We start from the raw sequence: 24,384 nt of genomic DNA, 5'->3' as shown, positions 1-24,384 counted from the left end.
AAATATGATTCAGCTGTATTAGATTTGTGTGCCTTGTTGTAGACCTTGTTTGGTCACTCAGCTTAAGATGTTTAATGGCTATCTTCTGAAAGTTTTACTTAAATTGTTCTGTTTTCTTAAATGATGGTATTTTTTACTGTAAACCTTTGTTAAAACTCTGTAGTATACACAGATTGTTTAGATGCTTGAGATGAGAGAAATAGAACAGCACCTGTATAGTAGTTACTGCCTAGATTCTTTGACAGGGATGTTTTTTCTGCTTTTGTTGTTGTTGTTTTTCCTCTCCAATAAGTATGTGCAGAATACTGACAAGCCAAACTTGTGGCTAGTGTGTCCTTGCTATTATTATAGACAATGAGGTTCAGATTCTGTTTTATCCAATGCTATATATCTATCTATATATATTTCTTACATAATTGCCAAGGCATTATTTTAAAGTATATACATACAGAAAGTTGCATGCTAACACACGCTTTCTGGCAACCCTGGACCAAGGTAAGACTTTGAGCTGAGAAATAAGGACTCTGACATACAGCAAGGCTTTGTTCAAAGTACATACTGTGCTCAGGTTCGAGGACCCTGTATGATTGTGTACGTCCTTCTGATTTCCTAGGAAAATATGATCCTCAGCCATTCATTGTCTGAGAGTTTATTATAAAACTATTGCAAATGTTGTCTTCTGTTGAAGTTATTTTGCCTTCTGATATGTTTTAAGTGGTCTGTAATTGTGTTGCTTTGAAAAAGTGAAAAAGCTTCACTGGGGTTTATTGTTTATCGTAGAATGTCAGGTATCAAGTGATGAGGAATTAGAAGCCTGTTTTAGGTGATTCAGGTCAGCCTATGATTGCATTTGTTGTTCAACTCTGAACAATACGTTTACTGCTATCGGCTTTGACTTACAGGTCTCTGCCTTATTATCGCTGAATTATCAAATGAACTAAAAAAAATTATAATGTGGAACTAATTAAAAACTTTAATGCAAACACTTTAATTACATTTAGATGTTCTCACTTTTTCATTCCACTCAACCAAATGGAGAGTTGAGCAATAGCGATGTATCAGCCTTCTTGTGGATGCCTAGAAAATTTTTGGAAGCCACACTGCCAAGTCAACATAATTCCTATGACTCAAGAAACAAATTCCTCAATCAGTGCCAGATATTTCTTAGTGCTGTAATAATTAGGTTTCATTTTCCTACAGAGAGTTCTCTTTGACAGCTGGGTTGGCAGAAATCAGTTGTATACACTGAAGGGTTTTTAAGCTCCTCTCTTAAGCAAAAATATGCTGGTCGAGATGTCAACTTGATTTTTCCAGTGAGTATGTGGTGTTGTAATTTTGTTCTTCCAGCCTTATGGCATTTCCATCACCATCATATTTTACTGTCTGTACATTTTACTTATTGGAAAACTTTGCTAGCCTTAGGACCAGAAGTTGCTGTAGCCACTTCTGGGACAATGCCAAAAATACGCAGCTAGACTGAGGAGCTGGTAACTCTTATAAAATATGTTCTTTTGCTGAACATGAAGGTCTGACTTCCCATGTCATTTTATATTTTGTCTTTATTCTTTCAAACAAGGAGGAGTAGCACTGTGCTGGTGACCACACATTTGAGCTTGACTGGGGGGAGGTTAGTTGTGTATTATTGTCTATGGGGGGTTAGATGGCTGTGCAACAGCAGCAATTTGTTTTAACTTTGTTTGATGCAGTGTAATGTAAAAAACACACTAAATGCTTCCCGACGTTTCATGCCAGTTGTTGCTGGAGTTGCCATAGGAGTGCTGCCTGACTGAAAAGAAGTAAGACTCAGGACAGATTTCCCAGAAGAAGGGAAACCTGAACTGGTACTACCCAAAGCTGACTATCCCAGCTTTCAGAAGTTCATGAGACAGTGTTTCCTAAAGTTATTTTCCATTTGGAAGTAGGTGTAATAAACAGGGTGGTAATTAATAACCATCTGGGTCTGTGACTGACCGAGTGGACTAAAAGAACTCAGAATTAACATTGCTGCAGCTTCTGCAAGAAAACAGTTTGCAACAGCTGGTTCTGAATCACAGAGGGAAGAAGGGAGGAGAACGAAAGAAGGCATACAGACCATTTTGCTGCATTTATAAGTTCGAGGTCAGCTTTTGGTGGATACCTGGACTATGTTAATAACTTTGGGGAGTTTGGGGGCTGAGGAAGGGCTTTGAAATTTTGCAAAATGGCTTACTGAAATTTTTGTGATGAAAAGTATTATTTGGCTCTCCTCTGATCTGAATTTTTTTTGTCTCCATTTATTTAGTGGTCTTGTTAATGCCAACTGACATTTCTTCATGTAAGGATTGCAGAACCATGCTTTAATTAAATGTAAAGATCCTAAAGAAGAAATTAATCATAAGCTGTTTGAGAAACTTGTTATGTTCTTGTGCTGTTTCCCTTATGATCTGCAGTGCTTGTTGAAAGCTTGGTTAACAGAGAAAGAAGAGGCTTTAAATAAGGTCCAAACAGGCAACTTCAAAGATCAAACAGACCTGAGCGTGAATGTTCGAAAACTAGCAGTAAGTATTCCTATTCTGGTTGACTCTGTCTAATTCGAGAGAATGCATGAATAGCAAGTTGTCAATTTGACTCCAGTAAGAGCTGTGAATACACTGCATTTTTGGAAGGCAGGCCCAAATTCTCTCCTTGCTAGATTCTCTGACTTGAATTTTTAAAATTTGTATGAGACTGGCTCCGTGACCATTCTAGGTTGGTGTGCCGTTCTTCGGATAGCTACCCCGTGCGTTTGACAGGGTTTGGAGTTTCCTGAAGACTGCCAATCAGCTGTATTTTTCAGAGCTTTTGGTACGTTAGGGCAGCTTCTACCTACACTGATCGTTTGTAGCTGTTACTCAGAAATTACTGCTGATTGCTCTAGCAGCTGATTTAGGGATGTGCTCTTTTTGAGAGTTTCTCTTAGTGCTTTGTTATATGAGAAAACTGTTTTGAAACCTATGATGCATCTAGCTCAGGTAGTACGTTTTTTCATGGAAATAAAGGCTAAAAGGTGGCAGACTACTTTATCTTCTTTATTTTTTAAATATTTTCTTTTAATTTCAGATTTTGAAAGAGGACATGGGCATGAAGCGGCAAACGTTAGACCAACTGAATGAGATAGGTCAGGATGTGATCCAAATCCTTGGGAACAACAGAGCGTCCAAGAAAATCGACCATGATCAAGAGGAACTAACTCAGAGGTGGGACGGTTTGGTTCAGAAGTTAGAGGATTACTCCAACCAGGTACCTAACAATGTTCTATTACTTTTTAGTTGTTTAGATGTCTGTCTGTATTTACATAAACTTCATCGATACTATCAGCAAAATTGCCCAGGCAAATTTTTGGCAACAGACTAGGGATAAGCAAGTTTGTTCACGTGAGGCTGACTCTATTCGCCAAGAAAGCTGTCTGGGCTTTTTGGTCTTCAAAACAGCAAATTATTAACCTAGCTAGTTCTCTTACTCCTTTCTCCGAAAGATTACGCCTCACCTTTCTGATGACCATGTGTTATTAATCAATGCAAATGCTGTAAATGTTTTAAGAGAAAAAAAACACGCGCACGCACACGCACGCACACACACGCACGCACACACACACACGCACACACACACACACACACACAGAGAGAGAGAGAGAGAGAGAGACACTCAAAAACAGAGGTGTGGAGGATCCACCAGCACCAAAACCCAGAATGGATAAATATAGGGGAATCATACGAGCATTTATGCTCTGTTTTCTCATATATTTTCTCATCTGTTGAAAATAAAGTAATTTTTTGTTTGACCTGCAATGATGATAGCCAGGCTGGATTGTTAAATGTTAATGAGTAAGTTGTCAATGAGTAGGAGGGGTCTGTTTCAGCAATCCAGCTTTAATGTTTTTCTTGCATTTGAGTTAAAGCACTGAGGGTACCAAAGCCTGTTTTCATCCTTTTACTCCCCCTAAGTTTCAAGTCTCTAGTTGAACTGAGAATTTTAATGCTTTTTTTGCATTTGTAAAATGAGAATAACAGTGTTTTTCTTTAGAGTGCTTTAGCGTCTGTGAAAAACATGCTACATGAGGGCTGGCTGTGTTCACTTGTATAAGTGACTGAATGGGCTTTTATGTCTGATGAGTAAAAGTAATTAAGCAAAAGCAATTCGCAGATAGTGTGTTACCTTTAATACCATTAGAAATGGTATTTAACCTCTTTTGGTAAATCATTTTGTATAGGTAACTCAAGCAGTAGGAAGTATGGGGATGTCGCAAGTTTCACAGAGGACTGCTGCAGAAACAGTGCTACCGAAGGAACAGGCAGTGGTTAAACAATCCAGACAGGAATTGCCCCCACCACCGCTCCCAAGGAAGAGGCAAATCCCAGGGGACAGCGAAGCAAAGAAAAAGTGAGTAGTTGCCATTGCCGTTTTTTCTCTTCCTCACCGGATACTACATGGACTTACTTCTGTTAGTTTTTTGGTTTGAATCTGCTTTTATGCAAGTGAGGCATACTTAAGTTGCCACTGTGAGGTAGGAGAACACACACCTCCTTTGGGGAGGGAGAAGGGGATGTTGCATGCAGCCTTGTTTTCAGAGCAACAGAAAACTTGCATCTACCATTAATTTCAAAGGAAACTAGATATTCTGTGTCTCAAAAAAAGCAGTTCTTCAGTTCTTTGTACCTCAGTTCCTTTGTTGAAGGATAGAATTAATTATTTTTACTTTGTTTTGGAAAGGCATACTTTGCATCTTTGGATAAAAAGTAGTGTGAATGTGCCAAGTATTTTGATTTATTTATTATTCCCTTCTATCGCCCGTAAAATATATGGGAGAAACTGTCTGCCCAAAAAGGCTCAGAAGCCTATCCCATGTCCTTGGTATTTTGTAATAACGCATTAATAATAACGCATTTTACAGCATTACACAGTGTTACAGTGATGTCTCCTTTCACAGGTATTTCTGGAGTGGCTGTTGTTTTTTTTTTCCTTATATATAATTTAATAAAATGTATGTGCCTTTATTAAATATCATACCTAAATAATTCCTAAAGGAATTACTGTCAAGATAAATGAAGAAAGCAAATGCTGTATGCTCATCATTTTGCTTTTTGTGTTTGTCTGAGAAAATCAGTATTTCTTTGACATGTCAGTAGTTCAAACCATTGGTATATTGTTCAGGGAGATCGAAGGCAGCACAGCAACCTCCTGCTCTTCATGCAGTCGTGTGATGTGTATTTGCACAGTGAAGAGTTGCTCTTCTCACTTTTTTTCAGAGAAGGAATGGAGGTTCAAAGGGAGGAGGAACTTGAGCAAAGTCTTGTGAGCAGTTTGGAGAAGCAGAACCCTGTTAAGAACCTCTGAGCCCTGGGGGTACCATTGTAGTAACACAGGCAGCAGCCTGTCGGTCCTCTCCTTATCACTCATGAGTTGTAGAAACTATTATAGATTTTTTGAAAGCAAAAGTGATTTTGATCATTATCTTTTCCTAATGCTCAAACTGTATTGTAATACAGAGTCAGGTAGAATAGGTTGAACTTTAATCTGTTGTTTTTGCTTCTTCTGTGTAACTCATGTTGAAACCAACAAATGAAAAGTAACTGGAGTCTGGCAGGTTTTCCCTTGACATTTTTCTGTGTTACTAACAGTAACTTCTGTATCTGTTGGCAGGCTGTTATTCTGTGTTAGGGTTTAGACTGTGTTAAGCATTCTAATTCTAATATGGCCTGACTTCTAGTTCATGTAGTCTATCTGCTTTGCCCTTCTGTCCAAAGCTTTGAGTAGTATTGATTAATTCTAGAATGTGTGATTGTGTTTTGGTTTTTTTGCTTTTTAGTTTTTTTTTTGTTTGATTTGTTTGTTTGGTGGTGGAGAGTTTTGGTTTAAAAGAAGTTTTAAGCGTGAGAAAGTTATATTAGACTAGGTAAGCCCAACTATAGTCAAAAACCTTAAGCTATAAGTTAGTTCTCAGTCAGCTAAGCGTTCAGAAAAGTTTGTCTGCTGTCATTAGCATGAGTACTTAAGCTGGTAGCTCTTTCTTCAGACTAAATAGTGTTGCAGATATTTACAAAATCTAAAAGCAAAAAAATCTAATCCTTATTTATCTTGTTGTTGAGGTTTAGTTTATTACTTTAAAAATACTCAGCATTGAGAGATATGTTTTGTGATATGTTAAAAGAAACAGTGATCATTTGCATGAAGATTTAAACATGGAAAAAAAAAAAGAATAGGAATCGCCTCAGGTCCTCTCAGTTTGTTCAGAGAGGCTAGTGCTACTAACATAATTTTTTGCTATGGCAGCTTATCGAAAGTCTGTCCATGTCCTGCAGCCTATGAGTAGTAATCTGAGAAACGTGAACGTTCTATGTGCACCCTTGCCTTTTTGGTATTGAGGAATGTGTTGAACTTTGACTTTTGATTTTTAAGACAGAGTGACTGAGTAGGGGAAGATCACCAAAAGAAAAAAAACAAATTGTCTGACCTTTTAAACTAGGTTTGATGCTGAAAGTGCTGAGCTGTTGAACTGGATCTCAAAATCAAGAGCTGCCATTCAGAGCACAGACATCAAAGAGTACAAGAAGATGAGAGAGACTTCAAGCACAAAAGAAAAGTTGAAGGTAAATGGGGAGATAGAGGATGTTCCAGTGAATAGTATATTTTGTCACTGTAAGCTGGCAGTCAGCTGGAGGTGTGGGCTGATCCAAATGCTTTGTGGGGAGTAAGTCCCTTTTGTTAAATAGCGTCAAAACTGGGCAGACGTGGAAGACTCTGACCAGCTGGTCACAGCCTTTTGTCAGTGTTGGGCTGCACAATGCACAGAAAACTTTAAAAACATATATTGCTAATATCACTTTTGGAGTTCTAATGAATGCGTGTTTTGACGATTATTGTATTTTCCACAAAGCAGCATTATTTGGCTTCATGTTTCACAGGATCCCTCATGTATTTGGAGATGGATCTGACTGAAACCACCTTTATAGAATTTTGACAGAGATGGGCCAAGGTACTGCTCAGAAACTCCTTGCATCATGCAGTGACACTCTGTAAACCCTATAGCACCCAGGCTCTAAGGTGGTCTCTTACTGTAATGCTTGGGCGCCTTGTTGCCTACTGTTAATTTCAGAGAAAACCCTGATAGTTAGAACCATGCACAGTATTAGTTACCTGCAATTTTTGCAGGATTCTGTGGGAGCTATGAAATAACCACTTCCGTCTTGGATTCCTTCTGTTTCAGGAATGCATTCTTACCTTTTTTTGGTCCTTGAGTATGCTTTGTTAGTAAAGGCTTATGGGACCATTACCAGGTCCTGAATCTGCTTTTGAAATCAATGGCAATATTTAAAAATATCTTTAAAGAGACTTCTCAGTGCTCTAGTGCGCAGTGATGCCAGTAGGAATGCTTGGAACGATAATGCTCTTGGATATAAAAACCAAAACAATACAATAATTTATTTATAGAGCTGTATGAATGTTTGTAGCTCTTTATAAAACAGGCTCCAAGACAAGACTTCAACACCAGGTTCCCATGTACAGCACTATTTTTAAATGGTTGGAGCAAAAGGGAACTTTTCTTTCCCATAGGTGTGTGTTCTCCCTCTTGGCTCACACAGGAGTATTCACTAATACATATGTCTTGAGGGGGAATTTGTTCCTCTGAAAATCTTGATAGGCGCATAAGATTTTCCTCATCAGTTCTTTGTCATGAAGAATAGTGAAGCACTAGATCTGAGCAAAGTGGAGTACTAGTGGGCTATAGTTCTTGCTAGCTGGCCTTTTAGATAACAGGCAGTTGTTTGCTTCTGCTGGAAATCACTGTAGAGAACGCAGGTGAAGGTATGAGGGTGAAAAAAAAAGGCCCATTCTCAAGTGGTTTATATAATAAAATTAGAATTTTTGGTCACAAGTGACATGTTTGAATAAAAGTCCCGATATCTGACTTCATCTAGCAGCATCTCTAATGTTCTTAATTGTTTTTTTTTTTTCCAAATTCCTGGTGTCACTGTACTAACGTCTTGCTTGGTTTTTGAGAGAGCTGGTTCCTTGCGCTCTGTTTTCCAAGCAAGCAGAGGGCTAACACACATTTTAGAAAGTGCTTTATCCAAGAAACCTAGAATGTGGTTTTGGATGGTAGTGGGATATATATGTTACTGGAAAGAAAAGTCAAGAAAAATGGCACTGTCTTAAAACTGTTCTTTTGGGTTTCAATTTGTAGGTAATAGAAAAAGAAAGGATTGAGAAAAGCCCGAAATTAGATGAACTGAAGCGAAGTGGACAGATTCTTTTGGATCAAATGGGAAAAGGTAAGAGACTTGAGGTTTTCCTGTTTTATGATTTTAATTACATGAGTTACTGGGGAAAAAATAATGAAATACACTATCTGCAGTGAAGCATTCTGATATATTCCTTCCCTTTTCCTCCATTTTTTTTTCTATTAGAGGAAAGAAAACATGTTATTTACTGGTAAGGTTTATGGAAAAACAATATTAATTGTCTTTGTTTAGTGTGTGTTTGTTCATTCATTTGCAAACTAAGGGTTAATTTCATTGAAACAGAAATAATTGTTTGAAATAATAATTGTATGCTTTTGAGGGGAGGAGTTGGTTTTATTTTAAATCACACAGAGAATTTAGGTCTAAGACTTTCAAATGTAACTGCCTTAAAGATGTGGAAATTTTGAAACCAAACATAAGTTGGACAATGTGTGTATACCTCGCTCACTCTTTTTTTTTTCTCCTTAGTTTTCTCTATTTTTGTAAAAACTGTCAGTATGTTTTGATGATACAGTCACAACTTGTGGTACAAAGGCAGGAGAAGCCTACGTGCTTGAGCAAATGATTGGCTGTTAGTTAAAACACCTATCCTTGGAAACTTAAAATTAACATCAGTGAAAGTTGGATCTTTAAGCTTTGCCAAAATTTGATTCCAAAATATGATAAAAGTCTGTCAGTGAAATGCAACATTCTCTGTAGCAGAGCTGTAGAGATAATGTGCAGACAGTCTTCTAGATCTGTTTTGCCTTTGGCTTCTGGTGAAGTCACTGCAACTGACTTTTTAGCCAGGTGTAAAGGTGATGTCTCTTTATCCAGTGTACTGACTAGCACACCTTTTAGAAAATGTGGACTGCTATTGGATTTCCCAACTGTGAGATTTTTCTTCTTGCCAGCACCTATGCTGGGATACCTTGATCTGCAGAGCTTCTCCAATCCTTTCCTCCTTGTCTGCTATAGCTGAAATTTTTTACTTTACTACTGGCCTGGATCTCTGTTCACAGTGCGTGCTATTGCCCTAAACCTGATGACTGGAATACACTGATTTGACCTGGAGTTTGGATTATAACTTTTTTTTTCCTCTCCCCTCCAGCTCTGATATGTTATGGCTATATACGCAGTATCTGACTACAGAAATCACTTTCTAATGTTTTATGTCTTGGGATCCATAGAAAATAAGGCATAGAAAACTGATCTACAGCCTGCGGCTTTGTTAGGGTCTACTAGTATGTTTTCTCCAACTCAGAGCAGCAATCTTTCTATCTAAAATCAGGGCCAGCTATACATGTGTGGAATAAGGCACAGCACAGGCATATACGTGTATACATTCGTTCATGTCACGGGACATATACAGGCTGTGCAGTTATGGCAATTGACCTATTGTATGCATGCTCTTGTTACGTGGCTAGTTGGTTGCAAGGCTGTTGTGCTTCTTTTCTGTAGATGTGGCAAACATATGGGCTGCGTACATCGCATAGGGGAGGATCAGTGGAGCAGAGCCTTTAAGTGTTCTTACAGAAGCTGGCTGACTACCAAAAATACTGGGCTCCACTTGTGCTAAAGCAGTACAAAAAACAAACTCCATATGAATCTCCTCCCAGTCTAAAGGACAGAGCTGATAAATTCAAAAGAAGTGGTAGCTTGAAACAGAATCTTCATCAGAAATGTGCAACAGCAAGAATGTACTGTTTAATTTCTTCACATAGGCAAAATCATCAGTTACTTTTGCCACCTGAGGGAATAAAAGAGCAAGGAATGCATGTGGTTGGGAAATCTGTTCACTTACACTGCTACGTTCTCAAGTATGGCATTGACTAGTCAAAAAGATGGTATAGGAAGTTCTTCTTGTAGTCTCTGTAAGCTGGTAATAGCCTTGTGTTTTTGTCATGTTGCTTTTGTAGCTATTCATATTACCTCATTTTTAATCATGTCTGCATACAGTGTGGTATTGTTAGGCATTATTCCCTCTCTCCCAGGCTGGCCCTGCAGGATTTCCATCCACCTTTTTGATAAACTTATTGATGCTTTCCAATTTGCTGCTTCTCTCCTTTTTTTTATTTCTTTTTTCTTTTTTTTTTTTTTTTTTTTTAACGATTGTAGACTCGGCAAAGAAAATAATTCACTGGAAGTCTGCTACTAGAATAAAGCTTGTTTGACTTATATCTATGTATCAACATTCAAACACAAATCATGATGGTGAAGAGAATCATGATGGTGAAGAAAGTCAGCTCATCATTAAGAACTGAAAGTTTTCAAAGGGATAGAAAGAAAATGGAATGTTTCACTTGCTCTTCCTTCCACTAATAGTGTGGAAATAAAAAACTGAAATACTGCTAGTAATAAGTACAGTTTGATGGATGGCTAACTTGGAAGTAAAACATTTTGCGTGTTAGTGCAAATATGTGCCTGTATCTGGAGAACGGAATGGTTGCGTTCTTGTTAATCAAAATATGTTGCAGTTAAGGTAACAATTTATATAATCTTTTTAGAGGGACTTTCTACAGAGGATATAAGAAGCACAATGGAGAAAGTATTGTCAGGGTGGAAAGAAGTGATTCAGCATCTGGAGGAATTGGCCAGAAAGATAAAATACCAGGAAGACATAAATGCTTACTTTAGGGAAATGGATGAACTTGAAAAGATTGTAATTGAAAAGGAGATCTGGCTTAAAAATAACACTTCTTCAGCATCCCAGCCTTCAACAGTCCTAAAGGATTTATGTCAGGTAAGTCTGGCAAAACTTGTTAATTTTGATAGGAAGCTATTGGCAGCACAGAATACCCCGGAGGAGCTTAGCCTGATCAGTAAGGAAACTTAGAATTCCCGAAGTGTCTGTGCACCAAATTTCACTGGAGGTTTTTGATGCCTGTGTCTCAGAAGAACTTTTAAATTGTTGGCCTAGTAATATAGAATAGCTTAGCTGTGATACCTTACCTTGTTAATAGAAAGATTTCGGTGAGTATGTGGTTTGGTTTTGTTTTTAATTTTTCACAGCGGGAGTTGACTCATCTCGTAAGCTTGAGCCCTCGATTGGAACACCTGAAAGTCACCTGCAAGGTGCTCACCTCTCAGCCTGAGCCTCCAAATTTTATTCAGGAGAGCTTGAATGGTTTTCTTGATTGCTTCAGCCTGACTACTCAGAAACTGGAGGAACGTCACCGGCAACTGAAGAAAGGTAAATGTTCTTTTGCATAAGTTAGCCTGATGATTGTGTTCTGATTTTTCTTCCCTCTAAAAATGATTTTGTTATCTCAATGAACAGTCTTATGATCTCAGAGTGTCTGCACACTAGAGGTGCTTGGTATTGACCTTTGATGACAGACACATGGGAAATCACATAGAGAGTGTTGTCCAGAGTTTATAGCTGGTATATAAGATGCTAACTTCCTTGAGTTTTTTATTTTATATTCAATTTTTCCCTTTTAGCCACAGTATGTAGTGGCCTTTTTTGAAAATGTATTTAGATCATTAATTTGTATCATTCAGTTATGATAGATTGTCAAAGTCTTACTATCAGAGATTTCCAAATGTGGCTGGGAATGAAGTTGTAAGGAGGGAGTGCAAAAATGTGGCTAAAAAAGTAGTGCAAGTAAGTTAGAGGGATTTTTTTCTTTTCTAAGTATACTTGTAATGTTCAGTGACGGAGTATTTTCAAACACTATTTTTTTTTTTTTTTTATTGAGGGCTTTTCATCCCAGTTTTCAACTGAGATTCTCCTGGAAAAAAAATAATAATAGTTGAAACAAAAGTGGCAAATCTGGAGCGGTTCTTTCTAGCACCGTTTTTGTTGACTAGTGGGAAGTGTCTGTTGCATGAAAATAATAAAGTCAGAATTAGAGCTGTCAGCTACACTGGAAGACACAAGTCCATTTACAATTTCTATTAAGGACATTACAAATGAAAAGAGAGATGAATTGTTTAGTAAACAATATAATTTTATTTTAGATAATTGGTTAGTAAAATAATAATTCTCAAATATTCCTAAACTGTAAACTAATGCATAAATTATAATATTCTCACCCCAAAAAAAAAATATGAATATGAAAGTGATGCTATCAAGTTACTTGTTTTTTTTTTTTTTTTTAAATTCTTCATTTACCTTGTGCATCTCTGTCTTTGCTTTCTTGCCTTTTGCTTTTTCTGGCAAGCGCTGTCATGCTTTTATGTTTATTGCACTTGTGATATCCTGATCAAGTGCGATCAAGAAAGTGCAAGTTGAGAAAACTTGATGTTGGCCAGACTGGCAAACTTGGTCTCAGGACCTGGAGCAAAAACTTCTTGTGCATTTTATATCTATGTGACCTATATATCAGTGTTGTCTTGTTTTGATGTTCAGAGCTTATATTTTTACACGCATATCCATGTTTTTGTATGAGTAATAATAAGTATATTTATTATGTAAAATACCTTCAGCATTTGAAGGGAAGGAGGAACTGCAGGTATTTCTATATTAAATGTGGTCCAAAGCCAACTGCATCTTTTTCATTTTGCTCCTCAGGGAGTGATCCAATGTCTGCTGAAGTTAACAGAAACACTTCAGTCAGCTTCCGTAGGCATTGGTGCCAGCCTTAGGGATTCAATCTGCAATACTTCCCCACTCAGCTAACTAATTACCAAACGTCCTAAGTATGAGATGAGAAATGAGTAAAGTAATAAAAAAACTCTGAGATGAACTGCAGTTTAGTTGAATTTAAATACTATATTTTGCATGGACTTTGTTATTACTGAAAATGGAAGTTTGAAATCCTTTGAAAATACTCTAGGTAATACAGGTGTGAGAGGGTTACAGAATGATTTCTCTATATGCTGCTATTAAAAAGTTGTTCAGATAGTGCTGGACTGAAAACTCCTTGAATTCCTGTAGAGTTTTGCCATTGATTCCACTAGGCTTTGGATCGGGCGGACAAAAGCTTTTTATTCACCTAAAAGAAACTGGTATCTCATTACTTCCTCTGTGCACATTGCAAAACATACTGTTCCCTGGAGTTAAGTGATTGTGCAAGGATGCAGCATACCTGAAACTGCACTTAATGGATTAGCAAAACATATCTAAGGTGGATGATAGAGGTTGAAGAGCTATGTGCACCTTGGGCGCTACAGAAAAAATAATACTAGTAATAAAAAATGGCAGAGGAATAGAACCTTGTAAAATTGAAATGGGCATGTGAAACATTTTCTTTTTCACAGCTTTGTTGAGCTCATTGGTCATATGTAATTCCTTTTGGAAATTTCATCTTTGAAGTTATTTGGAATTTGGCTTGCCTTTCAGGCACGTTCTGCTAGCCTTTTTGTTACGTTAACATTTCATTATGAACATCCAAACCAGGCATGCTAGCTTCTGACGGATTTTAAATGTCGTGCATGAAATATGTAGCTCTGTTAATATTTTACAGCTGAGCATCAAGAGCACAGACCTATAAGGACACTCTTTTTCCTTAGTTTTCATTTTATGTTTCTTAGGAATTAGAGGAAGCATTTTGCTAACAGTCCCAGATGGAGGGGCAATAACACTTTTTTTTTTTTTAAATCTTCTTTTTTATATATGATAGAAATAGCTTCAATTACTAATTATTAGGCCATCTATGTAATGCAGTGCACAAGGCCTGAGTGCTTCAATTATATCAGTACAGGAAACTGTATGAGTGGCATATCTGCTTGCCATGCTCAAATTACAGGTTATACTTTCGTTCCTGCCATTAGGAATAATTATTTTATGTCTGTTTTGACTTAGTTCATGTATTTTGATTAAATTTATTGGTATTGTGTATTTCAGTCAATTGTTAAGTGATGTGATTAAAATATTCATTATTTTATTTCATGCCACGCGTCACATGAGGCAGCATTAATATATTTGAACCACTTATTACTTGATAAAAACATCTTGCATATCTTAGTATGTGTGGCACGTCACAGTGTGTTAGATATGTGTTTGTATAGCTTTTTTGAATGATAGTTTGTCTACAGATTGCATATACAGTCTTTTCAAAAAAAGTGTGTTTTTGTCAGAAGAACTTGGTATTGTTGAAGAGTAGAGGGAAATGGAAACGTCAATACAGAATTTTTTTTTCTTTTATTTACAACATAGTTTGAATTGCTGTTGGTAAAAAGGACTTGCAAAGCCCTGTAATGGGGAGGAACAACTAGTGGTAGCAATCTAACTAACTTATAAACTTGTCAGGCTTTTTTAGTGACAGAAGTTTAGCTATTTAATGGTTGTTCTTTGCACCTCTGAAACCCCTCTATGTATCAAGACTGGTGCTTAATCTTAGTACAGTCTCTGTTGGCATTTTTGATGGATATTGTGACTTAATTTTTTTTTCTTTTAAATCAATGGGGAGCCTATTTTTTCCTATTAACTATTCGGTTCTCCTTCAGGATTTGTTCTGTTTTAGTGACCATGCTATTACTTGCTTTAAACCAAACTTTTTTTTCCCTTTAAATTGATATTGGCTTTTTAAGAAAGGGAACTAGTTAGCTATAGTTGTCTCTAGAAATGTCAGCTCATTCCGTAGTTATAAATGGTATGGCAGCTTTGACAGTAAGCTGTTGAAAAGCTACGTGGTGAGTCACAACAAGGCTTAGCTTAAATCTCACTTGTGTCTTCACTTGTGTCAGTAAAGAAACTGCTTAGGTATCCAAGGCCAGAGAAAGTACATGCCACAATGTTGTTTTTATTTAAAAAAAAAAAAAGTTTGCTATAGTTTCTTAAAATTTAAAATTTTCATTCTGAAGTTCCAGAATGAATGTGCTGCATCCTGTGTGGGATTCCAGAGAAGACAGACTTAATCAAAATCAGAGGTGCAAACAAATGTTTCTAAGCATAAACTCCATCCAAAATTTAACTCTCTCTTCAGCGTGCCCAGAGAGTGTCTCTGTATCCTGGCAATAGAATGAAAGCTGATACATGTATGTGTGTGTGTGTGTGTGTGTGTGTGTGTGTATAAACATAAATTTTTAACTTAAAAAATACAAAATTTTAGGGATTTAGGCATGTAAAAGCCCAAATTCTATTGATTTCCCTCCTCCCACCCCAAGTGGTTTAGATGCTTAAATGTATAAGAAACTTCTAAAAATGAGACTGAGCTTGGTTGAGGGTGGGAGGATAGTCATTTTTAAGTCTGTCTTTCTGTGTATATGAAAGATGAATTACCAATACAGGGAGCAGCTTTTTTAAAAAAAAAAAAAAAAAGAAGAAGAAGAAGAAAGAGAAGACTCCTCCCTCCCACAGCGTTTTTCCTCCCTACTAGTTTCTTTATTTTGGAAAGAATGGCATGTAGATATGTTTTGTTATGTTTTGTTTTTTTTCTTTCTTTCTTTCTTTCTTTTTTTAAAGGAAAAACTACTGTCATCAGCAAAATATATTTTGGTACAGTTTTAGCTCTTGGAAAGACTCAGTAGAATTAAATTTACAAGTATCTCTAATGAATTTTATCACGAATCTGATTGATTTGATTATATTCTCATCTCTTCTAATTTGGTTCTTGTGTCTGTTTCCTTACCTTTTTGTTTTAACTTCCTAACAGAGAGAGACTGTCAGCCTAGCCAGGATTATTTGGACTCTTTGAAGAGACTGAAGGATATGCTGAGTGAAGTGGAATGCAAGCAACAGTCCATCATGAGTGGAGTGAATGACCCTAGTAAGGTGGAAAAAGCCTTGCAGCAGACAAAGGTAATTATATTTGCTCTTGAAGCTAGAAAGCTGCTTATCTGAAATGCCATAGTGAATTCTCATTCTATTCAAGCCAGAAGAGTACCTTTCAGAACTGAAGTGTCCAAATCTTTTCTTGCAGCTAAATGTTATAACAATTTTGCTTTATAAGACTGAGGAGAAAGGGCATTCTCAGCCTATTTAAAGCAAACAAACAAACAAACCAAAAAAAAAAACTGCAGAGAGGAGAAAACTGAGCTCCTGTTTATGTCTACACTGCCGTGTGTTTTACAACTGCAGAGTAGTGTAGACATGGCTTTGCTAACTTGAGTGCAAGAGATAAAGAGCACAGCAGAGGCTTGGGTGCCCAGGTGAGTTTATCAGCTTAGCCAGACTTTAGAGCCCATTCTGTGTTCTCTACTCCTGTGCTAGTATAGCAGCTGAAGCTTTTGCTACTTAAAAGCTCATTCAGACATCGTTATGCTGCAACAGCAGCAGTAACTGGAAAATGTATCTGTATCTTCACTGTATCTGTGCTCTGTGACCTGTGATGTACTTGCACTTGTATGTGAATGTGCACCCGTTGTACAGCTGATACTGTATGAAGACATGCCTGTTTGTTCCCCTCCACCATAGACTATTTGTGAGACACTAGACGCCCAGAAGCCCAGGATAGATAAACTTGCTGAAGAAACAAAGGCTTTGGAGAAACAGGCTGCTTCTGACATAGCAAAGGTCTACAAGCAAGAATTCAGGCATGTGCAGGGACATTGGGACAAGTTAAAGCTCAAGATAGCTAAAGAAGTTCAACTACTGGAAGAAATTACATCCAAATTCAGAATATTTGAGGTAAAGTGGAAGGATTTTGTTTTATATAGCTCAGCTGTTTCGGAGCCCTTTCTTTCTCTGTCCTTCTGCAGAACCAGGCATGCAGGTGAGGCTAATTGATAAGAAATGAAATGTTGACAGACTACTAGTCTGACAGAGTGTGCAAGTACGTAGTGTAGTGCTAGTGGGGTAGCTTAGGGCTTTTAACATGCCCAATATATTATTTCATCTTCTAATGCAATTATTTTTTACTTAAAATGAGCATTCCTTTTCTTTCAATACCAGGGGGGAAAAAAGCAAAGGCTACTCCAGAAGTGAGGGGTACGTGAGCTGTGCTGTTAATGGCTTAGTCCTGCGAGGGACTGGGTGCCCTCTACTGCAGTTGATGTCAAACATGCCCGCTGCCTGCTAGTTTGACATCTAAAATTGAAATTCCATACCTGCTATAAGAAATCTCCTTCAAGCTGGGTTTCTGTCAACAGAAACCCAGATTAGTACAGCATGTTGAAAAGCAAAGTGAAGACAGTGTTTAGGAACAGTGAAGAATTTTCCAGTTCCCACAAATGGCCTCTAAAGTGTGAGGAAGGTGAGTGAAGGCATTAAAAGTAATGAGCACACAAGAAAAAAAAATACATGTATCGGCAAATTCTGAACGACGGGAAATGCTGTTGCTTTAAAATGGGAGGGATTAAATGCAAGAGTTTTGAAATGTTTAACCTATTGTTATCAAGGGGAGAGGTAGGTGCTTAAATAACTTTTTTTGGTGAGGTTGACCTAGCGTGATTTACTAGTTAGACAGGTTTCTTTATATTTTCTTAAGTCCCTGTCCCTTCTCTAGACTATTTATTTATGTTCTTCTATGGAGAGGAAAAAATAGTATAAATTAAATATATTGTGTTACTGAAATATTATTGTGACCCAGAAGTTCTAAATAGGCACTGACTGTTGTTCCTCAGTATCAACTAGAGAATGTAAACTAATCAGAGCAGTATAAGTGCCCAAATGTAGCGTAATTTTTGTGCATTTTTGCTAGAGTAATGCTTAATTAGACTTTGAATAAGTTTCACATGTTTTTCATTTTTCAATTGTGTATTAAACTTCAGAAAGCAAGAATGTGCTTTTAGAGATGCTTCTAATCTCTCTCTCTTTCTCTCATTATGCCAGAGGTGGTAGTTCTGAGTATCAAGTTTGCTTTGCCACTTTTTACAGCCAGAAATTGCTGATACAAGGATGTTGAATTCCCAAACTGCATTACACATGCGTTAGCTAGTAGAAATCTGTATTTTTACATGCCTTAAACGTATCTAAATATATAGAATTTTCTGTATTCTTCTCATTTAACAGAGTATGTTTCATGTGCTTTATAAACAAGCAACTTCCTATATGAACCCTTCACAAAACGTGGTATCTTATATGCCCCCCGCCACTTTTTCCCAAAGATCTCTTTTGATCTTGCTCTCCCCATTCCTCCTCCGTGAAGTGGAAAAGTGTATTATTTTACTTTGACAGTGGATTTAAACTGCAAACTAAGTTTTTATTCAAGTAGGAGCTTTAATGACTATTTAAGTATAGACATGTGGTGGCCAGGTAATTGACTTGCATGACAAAATGTGGCTGATTACGGCTGGAAAATAGTAAAAGCCTCAAGCCTTACTTTCTTTAACCACAAGTCTGAAAAAACCACCGTAGGGATAACATTTTAATTAAACTTCAGTTAAGAGCAGAGTACACACGCATGCACTCATGAAAAATTTTGTTGCGGAGAAGGCTGGATGGAGAAACTTATTCCTGCACATCAAGCTTTTTTCACTGATTATTAGTTTTAGGACTTAAGCTGCCATTTTACTGGTGAGTTGCTAGCAGAGCATCTTCTGTATATGGAAGGGCATGAATAGCATAGGTATGGCAGTTCAGTCTAGTCTAGTGAACTTGTAAATGGAAACCACAAACCAACCTATGGAGAGTTGCAGGTTTTCAGAGGAAAAATGTTCATTTCATTTCTATAACCTTTTCATTTATTATGGGTAGGCTATATTACCTGAAGCATTGAGATAAATAAAAAGCTTATCTCTTTACACATGCAGGAATATGTGTCCTTTTGCACATACTTTTGAAAGATTTCCTGCTTTTAGTCTGGTTCCTTTGGACCCGTTCTGCAGCAGCCTGGGGGATGACTTGGAGCTCCAGAGAAGCTGATGCAGGTGGTCAGCAGGAGCTGACTGTGCAAAGTGATCCAGCTTATGTTGGAGCCTCATGTAAAGAATGAACATCGAAGGCATAGGCAAGCCCTTTGTGATTATTCCCCAGCAACCTCCCTCTCATTAATTTTTCTACAGCCTTTGACATAAACGTACAATTTCTCACAATGTCTTATTCTCTTCCCTTCCTTTTCCTTCTAGTTACTGTTTTGCTAAATAGCTGATAAAGCTGAGTGCATGTAAGCCTGTCTCAACATCCTTTGTACAGCAGCTTCTTGCTACTTTTACTCTTCCAATGATTGTTCTTTTCTAGTAGCCTTGATTATGTCTTCCACTGAGCAGGACCTATTTACTTTCTTGGTTTAATGTTATTTTTGCAGCATTTTTTTGCTCCCTCTAATTTCTTGCAAGTGCCTTCTTGTTCAGAATGATGTATTCAGTTGAGTAAGGTGCACGTGCACTTGCTTTTTTTTTTAAGCATGGCTTTAACTAGGTCAAGAATAGCTCCTGATAATGCATATTCTTTCTCATGTTTTAACTGAGGGGAGAGTGCTTTTTGTTCAGTACTAGCATGGTACTTTCAGTCATCCGTTAATCAGTTATTTGTCTGTTCTGGTCTAAGTTAAAATGGCCTGTTCTGCACAGCTGTCTGAAGTGATGTTAGTCCCACTGTGTATATGAATCACTCACGGGTGAAGCGCATGGTTTTTTTTCCCGTAGGAGTTCTGAAGAGCTGCAGAGAGCAGAGTGCTGAAGTTTACCTGCTGCCATATAGGTCTGAGAATGGAATTTTGTCTTAAGTGTGAAGTTAGAAACTTGCTTATTACCTTAAATCATATACAAATGTTGAAAAAGACATCTAAACAGAAAAAATAATGAAAGTAACAGTTAAATAACTGATAATGGAAGAAATATGCACTAGTGATATTTGTAGAAACATACCTTAAGGGGCTTACAATGTGGATGTTTTCTCATACATTGATTTTATTATTTGTTTGTTTTAGTAGTAATTCCTGCATTTTCTAAATGTTTTATAAAGCTATCAGTAGATGGACAGTCATATATGTATATACTGTGGGTTCCCCATTTGCGGAGCAGTACTGCTACAGAGGTGTTAGTAGTCAGGCACTCTATGAATAGAAATGAGAATAAGGAGCAGGCTAAATAAAAACATCTTGGTCAGCACAGGACATATCAGGGTGGAAGTTGGTCTGCAAGAAAGGTTGATACAGGAGGCTAGTTATATGGTCATAAGGAGACATATGCTATGGATCAGTACTGGAGAAGGATACTGGAGAGATGAGGTTAGTCTCATGGAGAATGGCTGTGCAATATTTTCTTGGTTAAGAGAGGAGACGGAGTGTCTGCCTATTACAAGGGGAAAAAAAAAAGAAAAAAGGAATGAGTGTAAGAGTGTGGCAATCTCTGTAGAATATCTGGTCTCTTGCATCCGTGTACAAGTGTTGGTTTATTTTTAATTCTTTCCCCCCAATTCAGCTTTAAAAACTGGAGTTTCCCAAAGCGGCATTGCTCATGTTTAGGCTTTTGAAAAGAAACTAAGTATAAGTATTCCCATTTTAATATTGAGCAGACAGGTGAACAGTACTTAAAATGGCCTATTTAGTTTAATAAGCAAGGCTGTGTTAGAGTTCATACAGGGTCCGAGTCTCCCCACAAGGGTCTGGAGCTCTCAGACGAGCCTTCTGCAGTTGTGGTGCGATAGAGGCTTTCCCCCGCTGGCAGCGTGTGCATTACTGATGTGATCCGTTTTAGTGCCTTACTGGTTTTACTCTGAGACTGTCTATAATAGTCAAATGAAGTGAAAAGTAGACAAGGCTTATTTCATCTGTGTTTTATTTTTTTTTAGCATTTTCTAGATTAGAATTTATATATTTTGTTTTCTATATTATCATACTTCTAATAATTTGTGGCTTACTTTCAATGTTTTTGATTATATGTTGCCTTAATTTCTCTTAAAGTATAGCAAAAAATAAAGCTATGTATGATATGGCTCTTCTAAGAGTGAACAAGTTAATATTCAGCACACTTGATATTTTTCTCTGGATGAAATAAACTTTAGAAATTGATCCAGTGTTTTAATTCCTCTCTAATTGTGGTTTATGAACTCTTGTACATCCACAGTTCACATTAGATTGTTCTCCTCTGATAGTTCTTCACTTGTGTGGTGCGGGAGCATTTGCTATATTAAACTCCTGTAGACTTGGCCTGTGATTCAGCAAGTTATTTAAATAAATTAATTTTAATTCCTAACATTGTGTGTAATCCTATTTAATTCAGTTCATCTACTTATGTAAGTAACTTACTATAAGTAAACTAAATTAGGTATATGCTAAAACGTTTTGTCAAATGGCAGCCTTTATAAATATGTACTTTTGCATCAAGCTGTGTTTAACTGTTATAGCCTCCTGGGGTCTGTTTTTGGGAAACGAGTTTCAGGCTAATCAGCTGCAGAAAATTCTGAAAAATGGAAGAGGAATGAAGAAAATTTTATGACTTTCACCTTAACAGCAGTGTTAGGCTAAAAATAAACACAAGCATGGTCTAATGGGTTTCCATTAGTGTTTTTCTGAAAAGCAGTGTGTAATATATTGATCTTGAAAGAACTGTCATTGCAAGGTTTTCAGAGAAACAAAGTGTACACTTTTTTTCTTGGTGACATGCAGAATACAGTGTGGAAGTCATCAGCTTTGACTCAGCTTCCCAAGGAGCAGTGCAGCATCTGTTGTGATGACTGTGTCAAAAACTGAGATGCCATCAATTAAAAAAACCCAACCAAACACAGTTCAGAAAATGTTAATTATAAAAGTCCAGCCATATTATTAATGATGACAGTCGCATAACCCCGCAGAACTAGGACAAAATAAATCTTTCTCCCTTTTCTAGTATTTGTGTTTGTTTTGAAGGGTGAGTGAAAACTTCTACAATTGCATGGGAAGGGCATATAATTTCTTCTCCCTGTCTCCCAGATATAAGGCAATTGCCACATGTTAGGTCAGACAATTCTGCAGTTGTATATATTTTTGTGTGTGTGTTGCTCTAGTGAGCACCTAGCACTGGTTGCTGTTGGCCCCAAACAACTGGATTTGTTGAATGATTGGTCTAATCCCGTATGGTGTTTTCCTTCTGTGCTTGTGTTTCTCTGTAAGGCTAGTGGCTTCCCAGTATACCTTCTGCCTCCAGTTCTCTCCACAAATACTTGTAGATCAACAAAGCAGTTGGCCCTCTCTCCTCCTTGGAGTGCAGTATGCCCTCAAAAGAGTGTAAAGGAAGCAGCTGTGCGTGTTTGCCGTTGGTAGGAAAACGCTGTTTCCAGCATTCAGCCAGGCCCTGTGTGTTAAGGGTAGCAAAATACTGATTGAACCCATGGTTGCCTCCTAATCTAGTGTTTCGGTGTGATAGCCTGGGGAAGGGTGGTGTCGACTAAACTGTTCTGTGGCACGGATGTAAAAATAACACTACTGCAAATTTACCTCTCATGCGTTTGAGAACAAACATGTATTAAAAAGTGGTCTGAAACAAAATCTAGGCAATGCTAGCTGCTTCTAAAATATTATTTTAACATTGCTAGCAGTTGTTGAAATGCGGCAGCTGTATACTCTTCATCACAGCGTTATATCAACTCTTCGTTACAATTTTCTTTTTAGGTTGATTCAAAAATCGTTCAGAAGTGGATGGATGGGGTGAAGGACTTCTTAATGACAGAAAAGGCTGTTCAAGGAGATAGTGAAGGACTTCAAAGACAACTTGACCAGTGCACAGTGAGTTTTACTGTTCTAGGATATCTTCTGAAATAAACGGTATGATTAGCATCTCTTCCTTTATTATTTTACTACTATTATTAAATATTGTCCAAGGCTCATACAGTGAAGCCTGCCAGAAAATTTGTCTTATCTTTTTTCAGACAATGTTTTAATCAGTTCTTCATGTGTTTAGCCATAACACTTTGTACTTTTCAGAGGCCTTCACTGTATTTACAGAGAGTCATCTACAAATTGACCTTAACTCCTCTATAAAAGACATATATTTTTCCCTATTTTATCATAAGGGAGGTGAATCTCAGGGAAAAGTGCTATCTTCATTAAACTTTCAAGGGCAGTAAAAATAACAAGAAAATAATTCTGATCATGGAACTCCTAAGGCTGAGGAGTTGTTTATGCCTTACCTTTAAGACCGTTCTTTCTTCCAAACTGGTGGCACATAGTGATCACTACAAATGGGTAGAATTTCATCTGACAGCAAATGATTAAAGTTGTACCCTCAAATGTTTGTTTTCTGAGGAATATTAGCAGTCTAAGGCATGCCAGAAACATCAGAGTATTTAATGCACATCATCTTCAAACTTGCACTGTTCCAGTGTAGACATTTGGCGTGTGAGAATGTTGGCACTGTGTACGGCAAGCTGTATTTTGTGGCTTTTAGTTGCATAGTTTCGATGTTTTAAGCAACTGAGTGAGTTGTTCTAAACAGTATGGTATTGAACACAGCATCACTCTGCTTTTTATTAAAGTTTCTCTGAAATAATTAAAAACTACAAAATTATTGTTATCCTGAAATGTATGTAATGCCTTACTGAAGAAGAGGGTATTGTAGTGTGCTTCCATAACGCTTTTCTCTGATGTGTGCTTAGAAATTTGTTAATGAAATGGAGAAGACTGAACTATCATTGAAAGAGATGAAAGAAGTAGAGTCTGCTCTAAGAAGTCAGCCTATTGCAGGCATAAGTACTTGGGCAAAATCTAGGCTAGTAGACTGCCAGTCACAATGGGAGAAGCTGAGCAAACAGGTGAGTTCCCCATTTGTTGCAAATGTTGTTACTACTATGTTTGCCCAGTTTGGGGGGAATTGGTGGGATGGTGAAGCAGTGGAACAGCTAGATGATAAGTCTTCAGCTATGACAACTTTTTCAATGAAAACGAAAATTGATAGTTTAATTTTTGTAGCAGTCGCATCACACTAATTTCAGTATATTTTACATATTCCACTGTCCAAGTGGCTGAAATCCAACTTGGCCCGGTAAATCCTTCTGAAGTGTGAATATATTAATGAATATCTGTTCAGTAGTAATTTTGTTTGAATATGTGCACTTCTTTGTATCTAAGAGTTCACTGCACTCTTTCCTATTTAATTGTAACTAAAAATTAACTTGTTGACTTTATGTGCTGTTACCTCTTTACTGAAAAGCAGCCTGGCCTTTTTCTTCTGTTGTCCCTAAAATCCGTAATATTCCTCTGACCCTATGTAATTTCTGGCTCCTTCATAGCAGCTCTGAAAAAATAAATGGCTGTAAATAGATTACCACTTCAGTCTAGAGTATGTGAGTCTCTCTTCTGAGTGGAAGCTTTCTTCTGTCTAGAGAAAGATGCTTCAGTTGCAATGCCTGGGGAAGGTCTGTGTTAGAGACCCTGGCTGTTGATGTAAAATTCAGAATGACTGG

At 37.4% G+C, this 24,384-nt stretch overlaps 1 protein-coding gene across 8 annotated transcripts in view; it reads left to right on the top strand.

Moving 5' to 3' along the window:
- Positions 1-24,384, top strand: part of UTRN (utrophin) — a 402,533-nt gene that overhangs the window by 95,679 nt on the left and 282,470 nt on the right. For all 8 annotated transcript variants that reach the window (XM_068938835.1, XM_068938836.1, XM_068938837.1 and 5 more), the window contains 11 exons: positions 2,430-2,537; positions 3,079-3,258; positions 4,229-4,398; positions 6,482-6,605; positions 8,201-8,288; positions 10,745-10,980; positions 11,250-11,430; positions 15,779-15,924; positions 16,540-16,752; positions 22,595-22,708; positions 23,578-23,733. In XM_068938835.1, coding sequence (XP_068794936.1) covers positions 2,430-2,537; positions 3,079-3,258; positions 4,229-4,398; positions 6,482-6,605; positions 8,201-8,288; positions 10,745-10,980; positions 11,250-11,430; positions 15,779-15,924; positions 16,540-16,752; positions 22,595-22,708; positions 23,578-23,733 — 1,716 coding nt within the window. The remainder of the gene's footprint in view (positions 1-2,429; positions 2,538-3,078; positions 3,259-4,228; positions 4,399-6,481; positions 6,606-8,200; positions 8,289-10,744; positions 10,981-11,249; positions 11,431-15,778; positions 15,925-16,539; positions 16,753-22,594; positions 22,709-23,577; positions 23,734-24,384) is intronic.

The sequence above is a fragment of the Struthio camelus genome, chromosome 3, assembly GCF_040807025.1.
Source record: "Struthio camelus isolate bStrCam1 chromosome 3, bStrCam1.hap1, whole genome shotgun sequence".
Classification (NCBI taxonomy): domain Eukaryota; kingdom Metazoa; phylum Chordata; class Aves; order Struthioniformes; family Struthionidae; genus Struthio; species Struthio camelus.
The sequence above is the reverse complement of the archived record's forward strand: the minus strand, read 5'-3'. Positions and strand labels throughout refer to the sequence as shown.